The 20,022-nt window shown below is 44.7% G+C and overlaps 4 protein-coding genes and 1 pseudogene across 4 annotated transcripts; 3 read left to right on the top strand and 2 right to left on the bottom strand.

The window, feature by feature from the left end:
- The first annotated feature begins 131 nt into the window (after nucleotides 1-131).
- LOC133911723 (uncharacterized) lies at nucleotides 132-2,195 on the top strand. Its single transcript, XM_062354093.1, has 4 exons — nucleotides 132-915; nucleotides 1,150-1,242; nucleotides 1,428-1,495; nucleotides 1,786-2,195. Exons 1-4 carry the CDS (start codon nucleotides 247-249, stop codon nucleotides 1,928-1,930), a joined length of 975 nt encoding a protein of 324 aa, XP_062210077.1. The 5' UTR covers nucleotides 132-246; the 3' UTR covers nucleotides 1,931-2,195.
- A 368-nt stretch (nucleotides 2,196-2,563) lies between these two features.
- LOC133911722 (guanine nucleotide-binding protein alpha-1 subunit-like) lies at nucleotides 2,564-7,408 on the top strand (annotated as a pseudogene).
- Nucleotides 7,409-7,730: 322 nt separating this feature from the next.
- Nucleotides 7,731-9,377, bottom strand: LOC133911724 (ylmG homolog protein 2, chloroplastic-like). Its single transcript, XM_062354094.1, has 3 exons — nucleotides 9,069-9,377; nucleotides 8,759-8,964; nucleotides 7,731-8,327 (listed from the first exon to the last, which is right to left on the bottom strand). Exons 1-3 carry the CDS (start codon nucleotides 9,288-9,290, stop codon nucleotides 8,048-8,050), a joined length of 708 nt encoding a protein of 235 aa, XP_062210078.1. The 5' UTR covers nucleotides 9,291-9,377; the 3' UTR covers nucleotides 7,731-8,047.
- A 2,321-nt stretch (nucleotides 9,378-11,698) lies between these two features.
- On the top strand, nucleotides 11,699-18,495 carry LOC133911720 (copper-transporting ATPase PAA2, chloroplastic). The gene is made up of 17 exons (XM_062354091.1): nucleotides 11,699-12,546; nucleotides 12,659-12,736; nucleotides 13,030-13,127; nucleotides 13,206-13,259; nucleotides 13,523-13,609; nucleotides 13,841-14,005; nucleotides 14,088-14,198; nucleotides 14,579-14,647; nucleotides 14,727-14,836; nucleotides 14,935-15,040; nucleotides 15,784-15,850; nucleotides 16,029-16,108; nucleotides 16,210-16,664; nucleotides 16,898-17,072; nucleotides 17,605-17,736; nucleotides 17,819-17,969; nucleotides 18,086-18,495. Exons 1-17 carry the CDS (start codon nucleotides 11,898-11,900, stop codon nucleotides 18,202-18,204), a joined length of 2,706 nt encoding a protein of 901 aa, XP_062210075.1. The 5' UTR covers nucleotides 11,699-11,897; the 3' UTR covers nucleotides 18,205-18,495.
- Nucleotides 18,496-18,622: 127 nt separating this feature from the next.
- On the bottom strand, nucleotides 18,623-19,353 carry LOC133911721 (uncharacterized). Its single transcript, XM_062354092.1, has one exon. The coding sequence runs from the start codon at nucleotides 19,253-19,255 to the stop codon at nucleotides 18,707-18,709; it is 549 nt and encodes a 182-aa protein (XP_062210076.1). The 5' UTR covers nucleotides 19,256-19,353; the 3' UTR covers nucleotides 18,623-18,706.
- Between the last annotated feature and the right edge of the window lie 669 nt (nucleotides 19,354-20,022).

Here is a 20,022-nt window from a genome sequence, read left to right as displayed (position 1 = left end):
AAAAATACACACCATCAAACCAAATTAAGGCAAATTCAAACAACCAAACCCACTTTATACAGAACGCATTGAGCTAAGCAGGCACTCAGTACTGAGTACGGACAGATTTTGCTTTGACGTCAGTTCCGCCCTCGGTGGCCGCCGCACCGCTATGTCTCCAGTACGGCAGTACCCAACCGTCGTTGCCCCCCGTTTCACCTCCGCTCCACGTGCTCCAGTTAGCGCTTGGCGCGCGCGTACGCCACCATGGGCTTCGGCGTCCTCCCGCTGATGGAATTCCTCGCGCGCCGCGCGTTCCTCGGCGCCGGCCTCCGGCCCCGCACGATCGCTCTCCCCTCCTCCGCGTCCGACGGTGGCGGCGGGCAGCACGCCATCCACTACTGGGCGCCGCCGGGGCAGCCGCGCCGCCCGCCGCTGCTGCTCATCCACGGCTTCGGGCCCATGGCCACCTGGCAGTGGCGCCTGCAGGTGGCCCCTCTCTCCCGCCACTTCCACGTCATCGTCCCGGACCTCCTCTGCTTCGGCGCCTCCTCCAACTCCGGCGGCTCCCCGCCGCCCTCCGAGTCCGCGCAGGCCGCTGCGCTCGCCGCGCTGCTCGACGCGCTCCCTGGCCTCGCCACGGGCGCGCGCTTCGCGGTGGTCGGCACCAGCTACGGCGGGTTCGTGGCCTACTCCCTGGCGCGCGCGGTGGGGCCCGGGAGGGTCGGCCCAGTGGTGATATCCAACTCCGACCTGCTCAAGACGGCCGAGGACGACAGGGGGCTCCTCGAGCGCGCGGGGGGCGGGTGGGCGCGCACGGCCGACCTGCTCATGCCGCTCGACGCGCGAGGCGCGCGGCGGCTCATGGAACTCTCCTTCTACCGGAGGCAGGCCATCGCCTTGCTGCCCGACTTTGTGATCCGACACGCCGTGCAGGTAACGAATGGATCCACCATTCCATCCACCCACTTGAGTTTGATCATTTCAGTTCTTCTCATCTAAAATGTGATGGCGATAGGGCCTAAGCACTCAACAATATTCTAACTTCAATCAGTGCATGCTTGTTTTGCATTAGAAGATAAACGACAGTGGATAGATGTTTTACAGAAACTTCTTCTCATCTAAAACGACAGAGGAGTAGTAATCTTGTCATATTCAACAATTTTACAGAAGCTTTTTTGGGATAAAAGGGAGGAGAAGATTGAGCTTATGAAGGCTATAACTGTAGGCACAGACGAGTTCCAGCTTACACCCTTGTCTCAGGTATCTGTTGCAGTTTCTTTACTGGCTGTGCAGGTGGGTGGGTAGCTGCCACCCGGCTACGGTATACCCTTTGAACAATATGAACAGAAAATTCGAGTCAGCTACGCTGTATTTTGTTTCTGAACAATTGTATTGAGATGTGATGACACCTCTACTCTGTAATTTAGTGGTGTCTTTGATGACAGGACGTTTTGCTCATCTGGGGAGATCATGATCAGATATTTCCCCTGGAAAAGGCATTTGCCGTCAAGAGGTAATTCGCAATGCTATAAACATTTTTTGACACAATGAATTTCATAGTCATCCTGATGCAAGAAGAGACAGTGACTTAAATAAGTTGATCCTACTTTTGTGCATTTCTAATTCGTAGTCATACACGAAGGCTCTATTATCTGGGAGTAATCGAACCACGGCTGCTTATTTTTTATGTTATGTTAAATCTTTGTTGTACTGTAATGCAAACTGATTCGTTGTTGTACTGTAATGCAAACTGCGTAGAAGTATAACCCTTTTCTTTTCTGTATTGCTTATTGCGTGCTGCAGGTGTTTAGGTGAGAATGTTAGGTTGGAAGTCTTCGAGAAAACAGGCCATGTACCTCAGATGGAGGACCCGGATCGGTTCAACAGGGTTGTGCTGCATTTCTTGCTTTCGTCTGGAAAGCCTCCTTCAACTCAGCATGATCAGTAGCATGCGGTTGATCAGTTGAGCCCTCCTCTGGTCCTGAATCGTGTTCTATTGTAAGAGCGTTTCTTTCTCGGGGGATATAAGATTCACTGCGAGCATGTTGAGAGTTCAGTATATGGGGAGCCATATACCCTTCCAAGTTGCAGAAAATTCCGCGGAAATGCTTGCGGCTGTTCAGTCATGCAAAGTGTATGTATACCTGTAATTGCACATTAGCTTGCGAAATATTTATAGCACCGATAAAACCTTGCGAATTATGCTGCGAAAAGCTGCAAGTGTTTGCTGCCAGTTTCTTCTGTGAAAACAACTACTTGTGCGTCTGTACGAGTACTAAAGGCATTGTAATGTCTCCAATCAAAATATTTATACAGAGAAATCATGTCTATGAATTGAAACCACCACGGAGGCACGGAGATAAGAGCGGAGGAAAATCATGGAAGCGGAAATTCCACTAGGCCATGTGTCCTGAGGACAAGTCCTTAGACAGTACATTTATGTTACAATTTATATTAGAGGCATACGTCTGTAAGTAAAAAAAAAATTGATGAATATTACGTGGGAGATATTGACGACCAGATAGCCGGAAACACGCATGGAATTGCCTTTTCCAAAAATCATGTTCTCTCTCTCTCCCCTTGACCACTGTTTTGACCAAATGCTGCTTGCAGCTTGCTTGCTCAGTTACCCATTTCCCACCCACCCACGCTCACTGCCGCAGTTGCCGAGCCAGGGCCGCCTCCAAGTCCAGCGCCGCCGAGACCCTCAACACTCCCCAGCAGCTCGCTCCTTCATTCACCAACTCCGCAGCACAGGCTCTCCACCGCCATCCGCGCCGGCCGAACAGCACACGGCTCGATCCAGATCCAGGTATCCTTGGACCGCAGCTGTCCCTCTCTCCTCTCCCTTACCTTCTCCCGAGTCCCGTCGGCGTTCCCAACTCCTCATCGTTCCCATCCCCACTCCAACCTGGATGCCACTGGCTGTCTCGACCTGATTAGTTGATTTCATCTCTGGGTTTGGTTGAACCGAACCCCGATGCCCCACGGCAAGCCCGCCGCTGGCTGAAACTTGTGTGTACTGTATTATGCAGCTTATGGACTCCGAGATCTAGGCCTAGATGCACTTCTCAGGAAGAGGCTCAAGAATGAGAGTGCGCCTCTAGAATAATGTCTGTTCTTACCTGTGTTCTTGAAAGCATGGGCTCATCCTGTAGCAGACCTCATTCCTTAAACGAGGCTGAAGCAGCTGAAAATGCGAAGGTAAACTATCGTTTAGACCAAGTGAGCAAGTAAATGCTGTAAATAGGTTTCAATTGAGCTGGTTAGCTGCCACATTCGATTTTTTCTGATACACGTCCTATGTGGGTACAGTCTGCAGCCATCGATCGTCGGATTTTGCAAGAGACAAAGGCAGAGCAGCACATCCACAAGCTCTTACTTCTTGGTAATGCCAACTTATTTGAACTGAAAAGGCATTTTTGCCATGTCAAGTATCTGTTCTGTCTTGAGAGTTTGCTGGATGAGCCAAAAGAACTGTCACTGTCGTTCCCTCTCTACCTGTCTATCTTCTTTCGTGAAAATGCACTTTGCATATTTCCCATCAATAAATTAGTTTGCCTGTCTTCCTAACAGCGGTGCCTTCTTATTTTCTTTCTTGTAAGGTGCTGGAGAATCGGGAAAATCTACAATATTTAAACAGGTAAGGCTTATGTCATTCCCTTGATAATCATAATTCCTACTTCCATCGGTACATCAGATATATTCTGACCGCTCATTTGCAGATAAAGCTCCTTTTTCAAACTGGCTTTGATGAGGCAGAACTTAGGAGCTACACGTCAGTCATCCATGCTAACGTGTATCAGACAATTAAAGTATGCTATACTAGAAAGGGTGTGTCTATTTTTGTTTCTCTTATCGCATAGTGAGGATTATGTAGGAATTTTGATTATGGAGTTGTCTGCTGCTCCTATGAAGGTGTATTTGCACATCTTTTGCCTCAGTAATGAGTTAAATGTGCACAGATACTATATGAGGGAGCTAAGGAGCTAGCCCAGGCCGAATCAGATTCCTCAAAATATGTTTTATCCCCAGATAATCAGGTTTGTGCCCCTTCTTTTATTTAGTTAAAGTTATATATTGGCATATAAAAACATGGTTATTTTTGCAACATAATGATTATATATTTGGTTTTGCTGACACAATTTCTATGATTGAACCTGCCTGCTCAATTGCATTCTTATGTTTTGCATGGTCATTTGCTAATGGAGTTTTATCTGTTTGAACTCTAAATTCTACAAAATGAAATAGGAAAAAGTTAGCTCTACCTTGTTCTTTTATGTATTTCTCCTTGGATTTTCCAGAAAATCAGTTATGTCATTTGATAACTGGAAACCTTTTCTGGTACATTTGATTGCTTCAGAGAAGAAGACTAAAACTTGGTATGCTCGAATTATCATTGTTTGAAACATCAAGTATACAAGATCCATCCATTTTCAGGTCTTGAGCATTTGCCTTGTTCGAAGATCTGGAGCTAAATACTTGCCAGCAAATTTCACCTTTTTTGACATTGCAATACCTTCCTTAGCACTTAGCATCTCCTCATTCTACACCTTGTGAGATCAGTAGAAGCTTTTGTTTTTTTCTAATGCAACTTTATTCTAACTTCAGGAGATTGGAGAAAAACTATCAGAAATCGGTGCCAAGATGGATTATCCGCTGCTAAGCAAGGAACTTGTACAGGATGTAAGAAAACTATGGCAAGATCCAGCCATTCAGGTGAAAAACGTTGCTAGTTCACCTTTTCTTAATAATTGTATACACTTTCAAACAGAGAGCTTGATTATTGAGAAATACATTTGTAGGAAACTCACTCACGTGGAAGTGTTCTGCAAGTCCCTGACTGTGCACAGTACTTCATGGAAAATTTGGACCGATTAGCTGAATTAGATTATGTACCGACAAAGGTCTGCTATTATCCCCTACCTAATTCTTTTTCTGAGACAGATTCATCTACAAGTTTTCTGATATTACTCCCTGTGGTCCAAAATATAAGCCATGGTACTGAAACCCTTGTCACTGATCTACCTTTTCTTCCGAAGAGCTTAGGAAGGTATTATTTTAAATATCAAGGGAGGGAGAAAATATCATACGTTTTATATGACAAGGGTCAACAGAATCCCCTTGCCCAGTCACAATGCAGCGAGGGAAAAGGCTAGTAAATTGCTATTGATAAGGCATAATCGTATCTAAGCACCTCAATCTTTTGAACTTCCTCAGGTGTCCCTCTACCAGAAATTATGTTTTGCTAAATAAAAAAACTTCAGTTCCTTTCACAATTTCCAAAATATGAGTATTATCTCATTATCCAGATCATTTTTTCTATTTTTGCAATCATGTCCCTCACCTCTTAAGCAAAGAAAATTGTTAAAGTACAGTCTTTGTGTTCAAATCATTAGTGGTGCATCAAGAAGTAGCCTCTAAAGTTGGCATGGAACCATCTACTTTTCATCTGTCATGGAACTTTTGTGGAAAGGCATTTGTTGATTGATCCTACATGCTAGTTGTGTAATTTCAATAGGGTTCTGCCGGTCCAAATGTTGAAATTTGCTTGCATTGGCTAAATCAATTCATTTTCATAGCATATAGAAACTAAAAGTTATATATTGTTTTAGTTCCTTGTATGTGGATGCCCATTCATATTTCTGCACTACTGGGCATTGTTTGCTGTGTAAATTCCACAGTCTGTACATGAGCAATTTTTTTTACTGCACCTGTTTATCCAAAGATAGGTTTTAACATCTGGCACTTGATTTGTCATACTTATTTAAGAATTTGTGTGCGGTACTTTGTTTCTTGACTAGTGTTGGCCTTGCAGGAGGATGTGCTTCATGCAAGAGTACGGACGAATGGTGTAGTAGAAATTCAATTTAGGTAATCTGCTGACATGATATTTGCATACTTCTATTGTTCTACTCGATATGGGTGACAGACTGAAGTTTAAAGTCCTTAATCAATTAAATCCACCTGTTTTTGTTTTCATCTGACATATGATCTGAGGATTTGAATAGAGTTGTGTTATTACGAGTATGAGATATTGTTAACCATCTAGTTAATCAGTACTGTTTCTGCAGCCCTTTAGGAGAGAGCAAAAGAGGAGGAGAGGTGTATAGATTATACGATGTAGGAGGTCAGAGAAATGAGAGAAGAAAGTGGATTCATCTTTTTGAAGGTGTTGATGCTGTAATCTTTTGTGCTGCCATTAGCGAGTAAGTACACTTGCTTTGTAGACACTGAACTTATCCTGAACTTCTGAATTCTACTCAGAGGCCACTGCTGCCTTTATATTGGGTTTGTGAGTGCGGCAGTGCAAAAAGTGCTGTAGTAGTTGTACCGGTAAGTTACCGTGTACAATCTGGTCAATTTTCTGAGATCAGAACTTTTATTCTGGTGCTGATGTGTTATTCAGGTTTAGTTCAGGTGCTTTTGATATTAAGTGTATTTTCAATCGAGCATAAATTTGAAATATTTGCACAAAAAAATGACAAACCTTCAAATGTTGGGGCTGTTAATTTCAGGTACGATCAGATGTTATTTGAGGATGAGACAAAGAACAGAATGATGGAGACCAAAGAACTGTTTGACTGGGTGTTAAAGCAAAGATGTTTTGAGGTTTGTATTGCATCCGTCTTAACAACCTTTTATTCTCATGCTAAATCTTACTCATTCCAACTTTTTTGATACAATTCTGACTTCCAGAAAACATCGTTCATGCTGTTTCTCAACAAATTTGACATATTTGAGAGGAAAATACAAAAGGTAATGAGCGCCCTTTTTTACCTATCAATAGCTGACTAATATACTAGGTACGCACATGTGTACCAACGCTAGTTCTCCTGATGTAGGTCCCTTTAAGTGTTTGTGAGTGGTTTAAAGATTACCAGCCTACTGCACCCGGGAAACAGGAGGTGGAACATGCTTACGAGTGAGTGTGCTCCTCTCTCCCTATCACTATCACTCTATCAGTATCCGATAAAGATGTATATGTGCACATACATGCCAAAATAAGTTTTCCACTTTGCCCTATCAATATGTGCCAATATCGCTGCTTATGGTCTAGAGGATCATCTTTTACAGATTTGTTAAAAAGAAGTTTGAGGAGCTTTACTTCCAGAGTAGCAAGCCCGACCGTGTAGACCGAGTGTTCAAGATCTACAGAACAACAGCCCTGGATCAGAAACTTGTAAAGAAGACATTCAAGTTGATTGACGAGAGCATGAGGCGCTCCAGAGAAGGAACTTGATTGAGACTTGGTTGTTGCGAGTCAGAGGGGAGGTAATTAGGATGGTGAGAGTAACAGAAAGTTTACAGTGTGACAGCTTCTGTAATTCTTTTCACATGAGGAACATTAATTGATCTTTTTGTGCTTCCACAAGATAGTAAAGATTTCTGTTGCGCGCTATGGAAAGTTCTTCGGATCTTTGAATCGGTGCGTCCGTTTGATTGTTACATACATTAGTTTGCTGTTGTCTACGCATAATCACTGATTGTCATCCTGAATTTGTTAACCAGAAATAGATGAAAGTGTGACTCAAGAGTGATGAAAGTGCCGAGGGAAAAGATAAACAAAAAATGGCTGTTTGGTCAGTATTATGCTTCCATTTTGCCGACTTCATGGCACAAGCAATTTTTTTCCATGTGCAATTCAGGTTTTCAGACAGAGTGAACAGCCACTGTAGTATGCAATACATGGAGAAGGTAGCAATCTGTAAACAGTCAGCATGAACGCCATCAAGAAAGTTGCAAACTCTACTCAATGACCAAAATTTTCATTACAGTCAAGCAGGTTCCTCTACATACATAGCAGAAAGCAAATGGCTCGACGAAGGATTCCGCATTACAATACAAAACATTTGGAGCAAAACGATCGACGAAAAGACTGCATGCCAGGCGAGTTTGGTAGTTTCAGTGCACGCATGCTGAATTGCATTTGGTGCTCAGGTGGGAGTGTGCAGGAGCTGCAGGCGTCTGAAGCAAACTGTAGTTTCCAGCCGAGAGCAGGGCACCGACAGACACAGCACAAGCCTAATTCGCAACCAAAAAATAAAAAAGACACAGCACAAGCCTAGTGATCACCATCTTTTTCCTGCCAATTTCGTGACCGCATTCTCCGCATCCATTTCCTTTGATTGGCCGTCAGGTTAAGTGGCGGCGAGGTGGATGGAGAGGCACTGCTCTGACGATGCTGTGGAGCAGCTGAGTCGGGGAGCTCCGCCGGAAGTGCGGCGGCGGTGCCGGTGAAGGCGTTGAGGACGAGGAAGGCGAGGATGGGTGACAGGTCCAGCGTTCCCCCGAGCGGCGGGATGATGCCCCGGAAGATGTTGAGGTACGGGTCACATATCGTGCTGCATTGCATTTGTATGGTGTTCGTTAAAGCGATTACAAGGGCGTAAAAAGGGAAATGCAACTCTTATATACACGATTTATTCTAGCCGTCTATCTCTTTTACTATATACTTGTCTATCCATTGATAATATAAATCTTAATATAAATGAACGATACTAATAAGTCATGTGTCCGCATGCGTTTGAGAAATTTTCACGTTCGCGTCAAAAAGCAACGGCTAGTGGTTGGTTGGTGCCTTGGTGGTAGCTCAGCATGCAGTTTAGCTCATGTTTCATCTGAAGAAACGTGGGTTGTTGTTCGTTTTCTAGTGGTTTAGGAGCTTGTATATACTAGAGCATTTTTAATTTATCTTTAGTGCCACGTCGCTAAGAAATCTAGCATGGATGATGGATAATACTAACTATCTATACATAGTTGCAGTGGTGCGTACCTGAGAGGCGCGACGATGGCGGGCGGTGTGTTGGGGAACCAGGTGAGCACAAGCCTGACGACGAGCACCGTGTTGTAGAGGCTGAGGAAGTTGTTGATGCCGTTGGCCACCACCACCCCGGCCACAGAGTTCCCCAGCACTGCCGCGAAGCAGTGCTCCCCGGACAGCAGCGCCACCCGCCGCGCCACCACCAGCCGCATCCTGCTCTGCTCATTTGGTTGATCAACGAGAACGGCGTTAGCTAGCTAGTTGGTTTACTGTGAATTGTGACCGATGGAGCTCAAGAAGACAAGCGTATGTATTTGCCTACCTGTGAGAAGGAGGAGAGGTGGGAGTGGACGGCGAAGAGCGGCCTCAGGAGCGGGTGGGCGGAAGCTGCGGCCGCGAGCTCTTCGAGGCGGCGGGCGAGAGGGGTGAGGACGTCGTGGGCGGGGAGCGTGCGCGGCCAGTGGACGCCGGGGAAGGGTAGGTGGCGTACGGCGAGAAGAAGTGGCGGCATCGAGGCGGGGTCGGCGGTGGGGGAGGCGGCCATTGGTAGGTGAGTTTTGAGCTGGAGCGCGGCTGCGCGGGTCGGGAGAGGCGGATGGCAGACGAGAGGTTGCAGATAACGTTGAAGACAGAGGGCATGGAGGTTTTTGGAGTTTGGCCCTCGCCGTATTCGGAAATTAGCCGAAGCCAAAAAGAAACGAAGCACTCAACTTCGGTCAAAAATACATAGCGTTTTTTATTTTTAATGGTCTTCATCATGAAATTTTAACTAATATTTTCTATTAGAATATAATTATAATATCTAATAAAATAGAATATTACGAAAGCATTTTTAAAAACAAATCTAGACGTATGATTTTTATATTTTTAAGTTAAATATTTTAGAAACTATTGATGATCAATGTTTTAAAATTTTACCATATTTTAAGCAAAACATCAAGTATTTATGATAAGGAAGTAATTTTTGGCCATTCGGTGGACAAGTGGCCCCACGCAAATTGCGCGTCTAAATTCGTTACAGCATCTTATTCTATCAATCAACGGCTTAGTGGGTGTCTCTCTCGTCAATATTTTTGTTTGTTTTCTGAATTTCTCTAACAAACTTAGTCAAACGTACCTTCTCGTTAGCTTGCTGTCGCAACCGCGGAGCACGGCTGTTGGTCTTATCTAGGCTTTGTCAGTGCTCCTTGTTGCTAATAGAGTTCGTGGCTTCACCATCTAACGTCTACGGGCTGTGCGCTGGCCCGTCGCCTACCTAAGGCCATGACCTCATGCAGTGCAGCAGCAAATCTACCGCTTGAATGATCTCAGGGATATAGACCTCCAGGTCGCATAAGTAACAAATGTCTCTCCTTCGTCGGTTCAGGAAGAAGAGCAATGGAAATGGGTCGCCACGTTTCAATCGACCAAGCTGTAGGCTGCAAGGTGATCGGTGAGGACAGAAACATCCACTGCCTGGTCTTCTGGTCCTTGTACTGGTCTTTCTTGTGATGTATCGACACAATGGTCCATTTTTTGTATGATCCGGAGAAGGAAAATAATCGATATGGTAGTCTTTTTTTTTTTGCACTAGTTCTAGGTGTGGGAATACATTGTATTTATGGAATTGGAGGTTATGCAAATCTTATCTTACTTCAATTTGACCACCATGGCATAGTTCAACTGTTTATGCTGTTTGGGACGATGGTAAGGTTGGATTCCTTTTTTATGTGTCCCATTGAAATTTGGTGGCATCTATCTTCAAATCTCGGCAGAAGTTGTTGGTTGGGTACCAAATGACATACTTTTTTCCATTCGAATAGGGACTAAGTGGTTCGAGAGGATTGAGTGGAAAAAAAAAGATGGAACTGCATCCCTATTTGTGACTCCTGAGCGAACGAGGTAAATACGACTTTGCACCTATTTGACAGCATGCAATATCGACACCAGCAAAATCAAATAGTGGCACCCTGCAGGTAAAAGGAGTTAGCGACGAGCTTCATGCAGGATAACCCCCTATTATTTTTTTCATGTCTGTATCTAGTTCTTAAATAAATGTTATTTTAAAAATTTGATTTTATCTTTAAATAGATGTCGTTTTAGATTTTCAAGTTGATGTTTTACTACAGTATCTATATTAAAGGATATTGAAAAGTAAAATTTTAATTTAATGAATATGGTGGATTGATGTTTTATGTGTCATTGATTGAATGGTGGAGAAATTAAGAGAAGTAAACATTCTATGTGTCGAAAATTAAAATGGTATTTAAAAGAGGATGGAGGTGGTAGTTTAGAAGCTAATGGCTTGAACCGTAAACAAGGCTAAAAAACCAATATTCTTGGACTCTGAAATCCATGCTTCTGCAGGCTCAAAGCTTCGTTTCCCAAAACGAGTTGGCCCCGCTTCAATTTTTTTTATTCCTCCTACACACACCAACACACCCCCTAGAGCGCACGCTAGAACTAGAACCTATACTAACACACACGCCTACTAGAGATTCACGAAGATTCCAGCTCCGCTAGCGACGGGCGCGTCGTCTCCCCTTATGATCTATAGACGCCTGAGGATACCTGCAAAATTATTTTTTGGAATAAATCCCGGTGAGACACCCGAGTCCGATCCAGAGATCAAACTCGGACGGGAAGCGCTCCACCGAAGCATGCTACCACTGGGCTACGAGCCCGTTCTCTGGCCCCTCTTCAATTGTTGGCGAGCTCCGCCACTGCCGACGAGCCCATGGTTCACCGCTCTCGTGTGGCACGAATCCTCCCCTCGTGTCCTAAGACAAGACAAGAGAAGCAACCACCAGGTTTTCCACGGCAAAAGCCTCTCAGAAACTGGAGTGCCCCTCGTCCACACTCCACGGATCCAATCCAATCCAATCCGTCCAACTCACACGGATTACTCCCCTCCTCATCTCGTCCGACGCGTCACCATCGTCAAGTTAAAATCCCGGCGCGCACAACCACCACCACATTTCCGTTGGTTGCTAGCTCCCATTCCCCCTCCACTTCCCACCACCAAGCCACAGCTACCAGTCGTCTCCGAGCGCGCGTTTCCATGGCCATATCCTCCCCTCTCCCCCGCGCCACCAACCCCTAGCCAGCCAACTCACCTTCTCCTCTCGCTCCGCCGCTCACCGGAGAGACCTCTCGAATCTGGATCGCCTCCATGGCCACCACTACCGCTGCCTCCTCTCTGGTACGCGTCCGCCCTCCGATTCCCGGCGATAGTTCTCTCCTCCAGCACCTCCGCCCGATTCAGTGCCGCCGCTCGGCACCTACCTCCCGCTTCCAGCGTCTCCACCGCATCCTCCTCCTCCCTACGCGCGGCGCACCGGCGGCCACCCCCCGCGCCACGGCCGACCCGTCGTCCGCCTCGAGCGCCGTCGATGCGGCGGCGGCGGTGGGGGGAGAAGGGGCCGGCGCCACCGTGCTGCTCGACGTGAGCGGGATGATGTGCGGCGGCTGTGCGGCGCGGGTGCGTGCCATCCTGGCGGCGGACGCGCGGGTGGAGACGGTGGCGGTCAACCTCCTCGCCGAGTCAGCGGCGGTGCGGCTGCGGGCGCCGGAGCCTGGCGCGGGGGAGGAGCTGGCGGCGAGGCTTACGGAGTGCGGGTTCCCGTCAACGGCGCGCCGAGGGGGCGCGGCCGAGGGGGCCGGGGAGAGCGCGCGCAAGTGGAGGGAGATGGCGGCCAGGAAGGAGGACCTCCTGGCGCGGAGCCGAGGGCGCGTGGCATTCGCGTGGACGCTCGTCGCGCTCTGCTGCGGCTCGCACGCGTCCCACCTCCTCCACTCGCTGGGCATCCACATCGGCCATGGTGAGTTGGAATTTATGACAGATTCAGAGCTTGTGTTCAAGCTATGTGACAGAACAAACTAATGTTTAAATTCGGTGTGGATGGTTTTCTCATCGGTTTGTGCATGGTGCAGGAACATTTTTGGATTCGTTACATAATTCTTATGTCAAATGTGGCATTGCTATCGCGGCCTTGTTTGGGCCTGGAAGAGGTATAACTATTAACTAGTGCCAATGTTGTCTCATAGTCTTTATGTTATGTACTAGTTTACTTTTGACATGTCATTTTGTTTAATGTGCACCAACCGGATAATGCCAGCAATATTTTTTGACATTTGTTATTCAATTTATTTCTAAGAACTTAGTACATTAGACAATTGAACAGCACCAATTAAGTTGTATGAAGAATCAAAATCAAAGTTCAAACTGAAGCACATTTTTAAGCACCATGCTTCTTCAGTTACTTCACTTGCCCTTTCTCACATTGTGTCCCATCCACCTCCAGAAATACTTTTTGACGGTCTTAGAGCATTCAAGCAAGGGTCTCCCAACATGAATTCCCTAGTAGGATTTGGCTCTGCAGCTGCATTTGCTATCAGTGCAGTAAGTGGGTTTATAGTGGCGGACTTTTTTCCGTCCAGCCATATAAGAATATACTAATATAGCATTGTGTCTCTTAAGGTGTCCTTGCTGAACCCTGAATTGGAGTGGAATTCAACCTTTTTTGATGAACCGGTGAGTCAATTCTTTTTGGAGTTCTATTAATAGAACTTTAATTATTATCTTCTGGTTTCTGTCTTGTTATGGTTAATGTTGCTCTGCATTTGGATCTTGCAATACTTTGACAAAATCAGTGTCAAATCACTGAACTTAGAAACTTTGTTTCTTTTTCCCACATTACTCGATCCGATCTGGCAGTTGATTGAATAACTGTTGAATTGTGAATTTTGTTTTGCATAACAAAAATTTGTTGAAGGAAGTTGTCTTGTAGCATGCAGGTCATGCTTCTTGGATTTGTACTTCTTGGACGGTCTCTCGAAGAAAGTGCAAGGCTTAAGGCATCTAGCGATATGAATGACCTTATTGTAAGTATTGTTTTGTATCTAACTAATGTTACAACGAGAGGCATCTTTTTTTCTTCTCATTTTACATTGCTAGAATGGAAGATAACATGGATAATATATACTCTGTATTTCTGAAAGCGCAATAGAAAAATGACCATTTTGTTAAATAACAGATAGCAAAGGGATCCATATATTCTTCGTGCAAGATAATTGATTTATTGAAAACTAATGACGGCTGGTGTTCTGTGGCAGTCACTATTATCACCTCAATCGAGGTTAGTCATCACTTCCTCAAGTGATGATCCTTCCTCGGACAGTATTTTGAATTCGGATGCAATCACAGTTGAGGTTCCTGTTGATGATGTCCGTGTTGGAGACTCGATATTAGTCCTGCCAGGAGAAACTATACCTGTAGATGTAAGGAGCCACACCATGGTTTCATTTTTTTGCTAGTATTATTGGACCAATACATTGGACCATCTGACACCCATTCTTGTAGGGGAATGTCATCGGAGGATCAAGTTTTGTAGATGAATCAATGCTTACAGGGGAATCCTTGCCTGTAGCCAAGGAAATAGGGCTTCCTGTATTTTCTGGAACTGTGAATTGGGTATGTATATAACTTCTTGTCTGAAAGTCTGGTCAATTTTCTCCGTTTGTATTCCAACAAGTTGTTTCCAATCAACTTTTATTTTTTAAATGTATGAAAATTTTAATTGTTACGTTACATCAAAATGCCCGCCCTCTATGTCATGTATTTTTTTCTCATCCATACTTATTTAATCAATTCAAAGTTAATTGTGATTGAAGTTTTAGTAAGCTCTTCACTCATTTTGTCATGTCTTGACTGATGTCTAAAGGATACACTTCACTAAATTCACTACAACTGATTGTTTCACTTCTTCAGCTTTGACATTGCACTACCTTCATAGGCCTTTCAGACTTCTCAGCTGGATAAACTAACAACCCATTCTTTGACTTGTTTTGAAGGATGGACCTTTAAAGATCAGAGCTACATGTACTGGACCATCATCAACAATTGCCAAGATAGTCCGCATGGTTGGAAACACACCCTTTGCTGTTGACAGTGAAAGAAGGGGAAAAAGTGTTTAACTATGTTTATTTTGTCCTTGAACAGGTTGAGGATGCCCAAGCACGTGAAGCTCCTGTTCAAAGGCTCGCAGATTCAATTGCAGGGCCATTTGTGTATACTGTTATGACGTTGGCTGCAGCAACCTTTTCCTTCTGGTTTGCTCTTATTTTTCTTTTCTTCTATTCAATGAAATATACACAATAAGCTTACTGTAACTGATAAAATTGCTTTTCTAACCCTTTCCCTTCCTAAGGTATTACATTGGCACACACTTATTTCCGGAGGTTCTTCTGAATGATATTGCTGGCCCAGATGGGGATTCATTACTTCTGAGTTTGAAGCTTGCTGTGGATGTACTAGTAAGTAGTCCTCTATAGTTTTTCTTTTTGGGGGAAAAGGATCAGCCTTTCAGTCTAATAGACTGCATGCTGCTGTTTGGAAATTTATCACATTGGCAAATTTCACAATTGATCAACTAACTAGTTCCCTTAATATGGTGTGGTCAATGCGCATGCAAAACCTGAAATCTCAAAACGGTAGAACCTGTATTGAGGTGGCTGATTGGCTGATCATTAGAAATCTGTTGCATAGACCGCTTTCACATAGAGAACCTTTACAGTACACCATGATACTAGATGATGGAGAGTATCATTGTTGTGATCCAACCGTCCATTTTAGTAGATATTATTGTAATTATCTTGATACCCTTAGGGGTAATTACGTCATTGACTGACCGGACTTCGGACCTTCGCCATCCATCATCGACCGACCGACGGAGGGTGGAAACCCTAATAAATGAAATGAACAGAATAAGTGAAAACTTATCCGAAGAATAAACTAACATTTTGATCATCCCTAATTAAACATATAATTTACAAGTTTATCATGTTTTTTTTTTCCAATCCTACCCTTATGATACTCATGATACTCTTTAATGATACCCATGATACTGATGGGCGATAGAGTATCATTGGGCTAATCTAAACCACCGGATGAAGAAAATGAACGTCATGCACTCATTTAGGTGTACTGTAAAAGTCCTCTTCACGTAACCACATTTGAAGTGTTTATTTGGGCTAATTTTGTGAACTTTCTCCTGCAGGTTGTTTCATGTCCTTGTGCACTTGGATTAGCTACACCTACAGCTATCTTAATAGGAACTTCTCTGGGTAACTTTTTATATCCAACTGTTTCTATCATTTGTTCTGGATGTTTGATGATACAATGGGATTTATACATTTTTAGAGACTCTTCGCAAATTCGGTTAACTATTCTATGGAAACTTTCTCCTGATTGTATCTTTTTGTAAAGTCCTAACTTCCTGTTTCTTCCTTTTACTTTAACTAGGTGCTAAAAGAGGATTACTTATTAGAGGAGGTGATGTTTTAGAGCGTTTGGCTGGAATAAATGCTCTTGTTCTTGATAAGGTAGTTGTGACTTCATTTATCGTTTTTATTTTTCATAGTAAAATATTTTTTATCAAAGTTATATTTTTTTATTACAAACAATGTTTGTATTCCGATTCTAGACAGGGACGCTTACAGAAGGAAAACCAGTAGTTACTTCTATTGCTTCTCTGGCATATGAGGAGACAGAGGTTCTTCGTCTTGCTGCTGCAGTGGAGAAAACAGCATTGCACCCAATTGCACATGCTATAATGAACAAGGCTGAACTGCTCAAACTGGATATTCCAATGACAAGTGGGCAGCTTACAGTGCCTGGATTCGGCTGTTTGGCAGAAGTAGATGGGTGTTTGATTGCAGTAGGCACTTTGGACTGGGTCCACAATCGTTTTGAAACTAAAGCGTCACCAACTGAACTGAAAGATCTTAGAGATCGTCTGGAGTTTGTGTTGTCCAGTGAGGTATCATCATCAAATCACTCCAAATCAATCGCTTATGTTGGCCGTGAAGGAGAAGGAATTATAGGTGCTATTGCTATATCAGATATTTTACGAGAAGATGCAAAATTGACCGTGGACAGGTATTTTCTGGAGATATCATCTGCATTTTAACTGTATTTCCTCAATACATATATATTTCTCTTATCTAACAGGATTATGCTCATAGGTGCTATGAAATGCTTCTGTTAGATCCTTAGATATTGCTAATGTTATCTCTGAAGCATCATGGAAGCGTTGCAACTATTACTGTCTTATTTGTATAGTTCAAGTAGTGCAGCATGTATAAACGTCATTTTCTCTTGTTAATTATCAGATTGCAGCAGGAAAGCATTACACCATTTCTACTATCAGGGGATAGAGAAGAAGCGGTAGCAAGCATTGGGAGGACTGTCGGAATCAGGAATGAAAACATAAAGTCGTCCCTAACTCCACAGGAAAAAGCAGGCATTATATCAACTTTGCAAGGGGAAGGACACAGAGTTGCAATGGTAATGCATTTCACTTTTCAGTGCTTTATTGATGACCTATTCTGGACAGCGCAAACATCCTGTCACTTGTGATTATATTGACCTCCAAAATGGCCACTATAAAATTGTAATGTCTTAAAAAAAACTCGACCTATTGGGGAAGATAGCTCATAACATTACTTTTAAAGGTCGAGAAAAGGTACCGGAGGCCAGCCACCTAGGGGCATCACTTAAAACGACTTCATGGCCACCCGGGACCACACTGAAAGCGACACACACTGAGTTGCCTTTTTTTGTTAGAACCAGGGTTCGAGCCCTTGTTAGTAGCACCATAACTAAGTGACTTACCACCATGCTATCAATGAATAATGGTATAAACAAGTGTTGAGCATAGTCCAAAACTAGAAGCTTGGCTAAATTCATCGTTTGGAGATAATACAAAGAAGTTTGAAATTGCTCGGTTACAACTTTGCATTATTTGTTATTGTACTTGTTTTTTTTTTATCTGCATTGTTTCCTAACAACGTGGACTTGTTTACTTGCTGTTGTCCAGGTTGGTGATGGAATAAATGATGCGCCGTCTTTGGCAGCTGCAGATGTTGGAATAGCTATGCGAACTCACTCAAAGGAGAATGCTGCCGCTGATGCTGCTTCAATAGTTCTATTAGGCAACAGACTTTCTCAGGTAAGGTTCTGTCTTGTATGATTCTTCCATCTGAATAACTCAAGTGGCAATTAACAGTAATCAAGAACAATCTCTTGCTCAGGTGGTTGATGCCCTATCCCTGTCGAAAGCAACTATGGCAAAAGTTCACCAAAATTTGGCCTGGGCAGTGGCATATAACATAGTAGCAATACCAATTTCCGCTGGAGTGTTACTGCCTCAATTTGATTTCGCCATGACACCATCTCTCTCAGGTAATGTTTATTCAGGGCTACTGTACACTTGTCTGTTATCTCTTCTTCGTTTTCCTTATATCAGTGCGTCGTGTCTTGATAATGACACTATGTTGTGTTGGTGGTGCATCACGCAGGGGGGTTGATGGCCCTGAGCTCCATCTTTGTTGTCAGCAATTCTTTGCATCTGCAGCTGCATGGATCGTTTCAGGGCACAGAAAAAACTCAGGGTGATTTGAACTCAAGATTAAATTAGTTCGGTTTGGTTTGTCCCAATTAGTTCGGATGGTGCAGGATAATAGAGTGTGGCTGATACATACAGGCTGAAACAAGTCGATCGAAACTAGTAAGCATTCTTGTCAGTTGTAACATGTTGTGCAGTTTACATTAGGTAACTAGAATTGTAAATATAGTAGATCACTCAGAAGTATATTATTTTATTGAGGTTAGCCTTTCCCATGACCCTCGAACATTATTGTAACGATACAGCTGTAAACGAAGAGGGAAATATTTTTTCTCACAGATCCTCCGGGATCTTTGTTGTTCAGGTGGAAAGTTCAATTAATAGAACAACTGGTACATGCTTAAAAACAGTGAAAAGTAACTCTAGCTGGTTGTTTGTGACCACACTATAATGGCCATCTCTACTTTCTTGGATACTATAGACTACTTCGTTCAGCATTCCTCGAATCCATCGTTCTTGGCCCAGTGCACCTTCTTGTCGCTGCTGCTCCTCATCACCTTCTCGTCGACGGCCTTCACCCCGGCGTCCGCCGACTCCGCCTGTACCCTATCTTCCTCCCCCGCTTCCTCGCCACGGCCGCCTTCTCCGTCTCAGCAGCCTCGTACTCCCTCGCCCACCGCTGGCTCACCACGCACGTGGCCGCCAGCGCCACGGCCTGCACCAGGAACATGCCCAGCAGCAGCACCTCCTCCAGGAAAGCCAGCACGAACTGCTCCCGGCGGTCCCTGGCGGACCCGAGGAGCTGGAGGCTGTGGTCGTGGCGGAGGAAGAAAGCAAGGGACGCGACCGCGTGGCTCGAGAGCGCGGCGAGCGCGAGCGCCGCGTGCGCGGGGAAGCAGAGATGGGTGAGCTGGGCGTACAGGGCCGTGAGCGCGGAGAGCAGGGTGGTGGTGTGCACGGAGACGAGCGCCCAGCCGAAGGGCGTCGGGCGGGGCCGGAGGAGGAAAACCAGGCCGAGCGCGGCGGCGGCGAGGACGAGGAGGGAGAGGTTGAGGAGCCAGACGAGCAGGTTCGGCAGCGAGGAACAGCTTCTCAGGCTGGAGTTGCCGGTGGCCGACGCCATCGCGTCGAGCTGCCTGACAGAGGCGTGGTTGCTGTTTCTTAGCTAGCGAGGTATTTCTTAGTTGAGCAGAGCAGTCAGCAGTGCACTCGGTGGATAGAGCCGGGAAGTGCGCGGGGGAAGGTTTAAATATGGAGCGGGAGGAGCGACCGTTGAGCGGCCTGAACCGGAGGACCAACGGCTAAGTTGGCGCCGGGAGTGGAGCCTATGATTACTGTCCCTCTCGTCGCTTGTTATCCGTGCCAGAGACTTCACTGTTTTTTCACTCTGAGAGCTGTTTAAGATTTATGGTCACGTTTAAGATTCAATCTTAACTTTACTCAAGTTCAATGTTTTTTATTAGTTATGTAACATTCTTTAATTTCGTAACTAGTTTCATGTGCTTCCGTTAGTTATATAATATTTTTAGGTAACTAATGTATTATTTTTCGATTTAAAGTGAAGTCGGTGACTTCAAAAGGGATGATATCTTGGTCGCTAGCCTTAGTTTTTCTTGATTTTCTGCCTTAGAAAATGTTAAAGTAGGCTACGCAGCAAATGACTCAACTAAGAGTCTAAACTCGAGGGATAACAACTAGAGGTGACATTTGCTACAGTTCCTACTTGTGGGAAGAGGTCTAAGTGCTAAGAGCTGCCAACGGAAGCAGCCTTCCCGATCCGCACTACCACCAATGCCATACCTGCTTCAAAATAGCTTTCGCACCAACCCAGATGTGACGCTCGTTGTGTTTTCCGTCGTGTCGGTCTATCTTCGTGCCTTCAAAGCCCAG

Source organism: Phragmites australis, chromosome 3 (assembly GCF_958298935.1).
Source record: "Phragmites australis chromosome 3, lpPhrAust1.1, whole genome shotgun sequence".
In the NCBI taxonomy this organism is placed as follows: domain Eukaryota; kingdom Viridiplantae; phylum Streptophyta; class Magnoliopsida; order Poales; family Poaceae; genus Phragmites; species Phragmites australis.
The sequence above is the reverse complement of the archived record's forward strand: the minus strand, read 5'-3'. Positions and strand labels throughout refer to the sequence as shown.

Bases quoted from the DNA above. Each gene is read 5' to 3' on its own strand.
- LOC133911724 (XM_062354094.1), bottom strand. From the start codon at position 9,290: ATGGCCGCCTCCCCCACCGCCGACCCCGCCTCGATGCCGCCACTTCTT. The intron at 8,965-9,068 runs GTAGGCAAATAC...CCAAATGAGCAG, and splicing joins ACCTCTCCTCCTTCTCACAG to AGCAGGATGCGGCTGGTGGT. The intron at 8,328-8,758 runs GTACGCACCACT...AATGCAATGCAG, and splicing joins GCCATCGTCGCGCCTCTCAG to CACGATATGTGACCCGTACC.
- LOC133911720 (XM_062354091.1), top strand. From the start codon at position 11,898: ATGGCCACCACTACCGCTGCCTCCTCTCTGGTACGCGTCCGCCCTCCG. The intron at 13,610-13,840 runs GTAAGTATTGTT...GTTCTGTGGCAG, and splicing joins GCGATATGAATGACCTTATT to TCACTATTATCACCTCAATC. The intron at 14,648-14,726 runs GTTGGAAACACA...GTCCTTGAACAG, and splicing joins TTGCCAAGATAGTCCGCATG to GTTGAGGATGCCCAAGCACG.
- LOC133911721 (XM_062354092.1), bottom strand. From the start codon at position 19,255: ATGGCGTCGGCCACCGGCAACTCCAGCCTGAGAAGCTGTTCCTCGCTG.
- LOC133911723 (XM_062354093.1), top strand. From the start codon at position 247: ATGGGCTTCGGCGTCCTCCCGCTGATGGAATTCCTCGCGCGCCGCGCG. The intron at 916-1,149 runs GTAACGAATGGA...ACAATTTTACAG, and splicing joins TGATCCGACACGCCGTGCAG to AAGCTTTTTTGGGATAAAAG. The intron at 1,496-1,785 runs GTAATTCGCAAT...TGCGTGCTGCAG, and splicing joins AAGGCATTTGCCGTCAAGAG to GTGTTTAGGTGAGAATGTTA.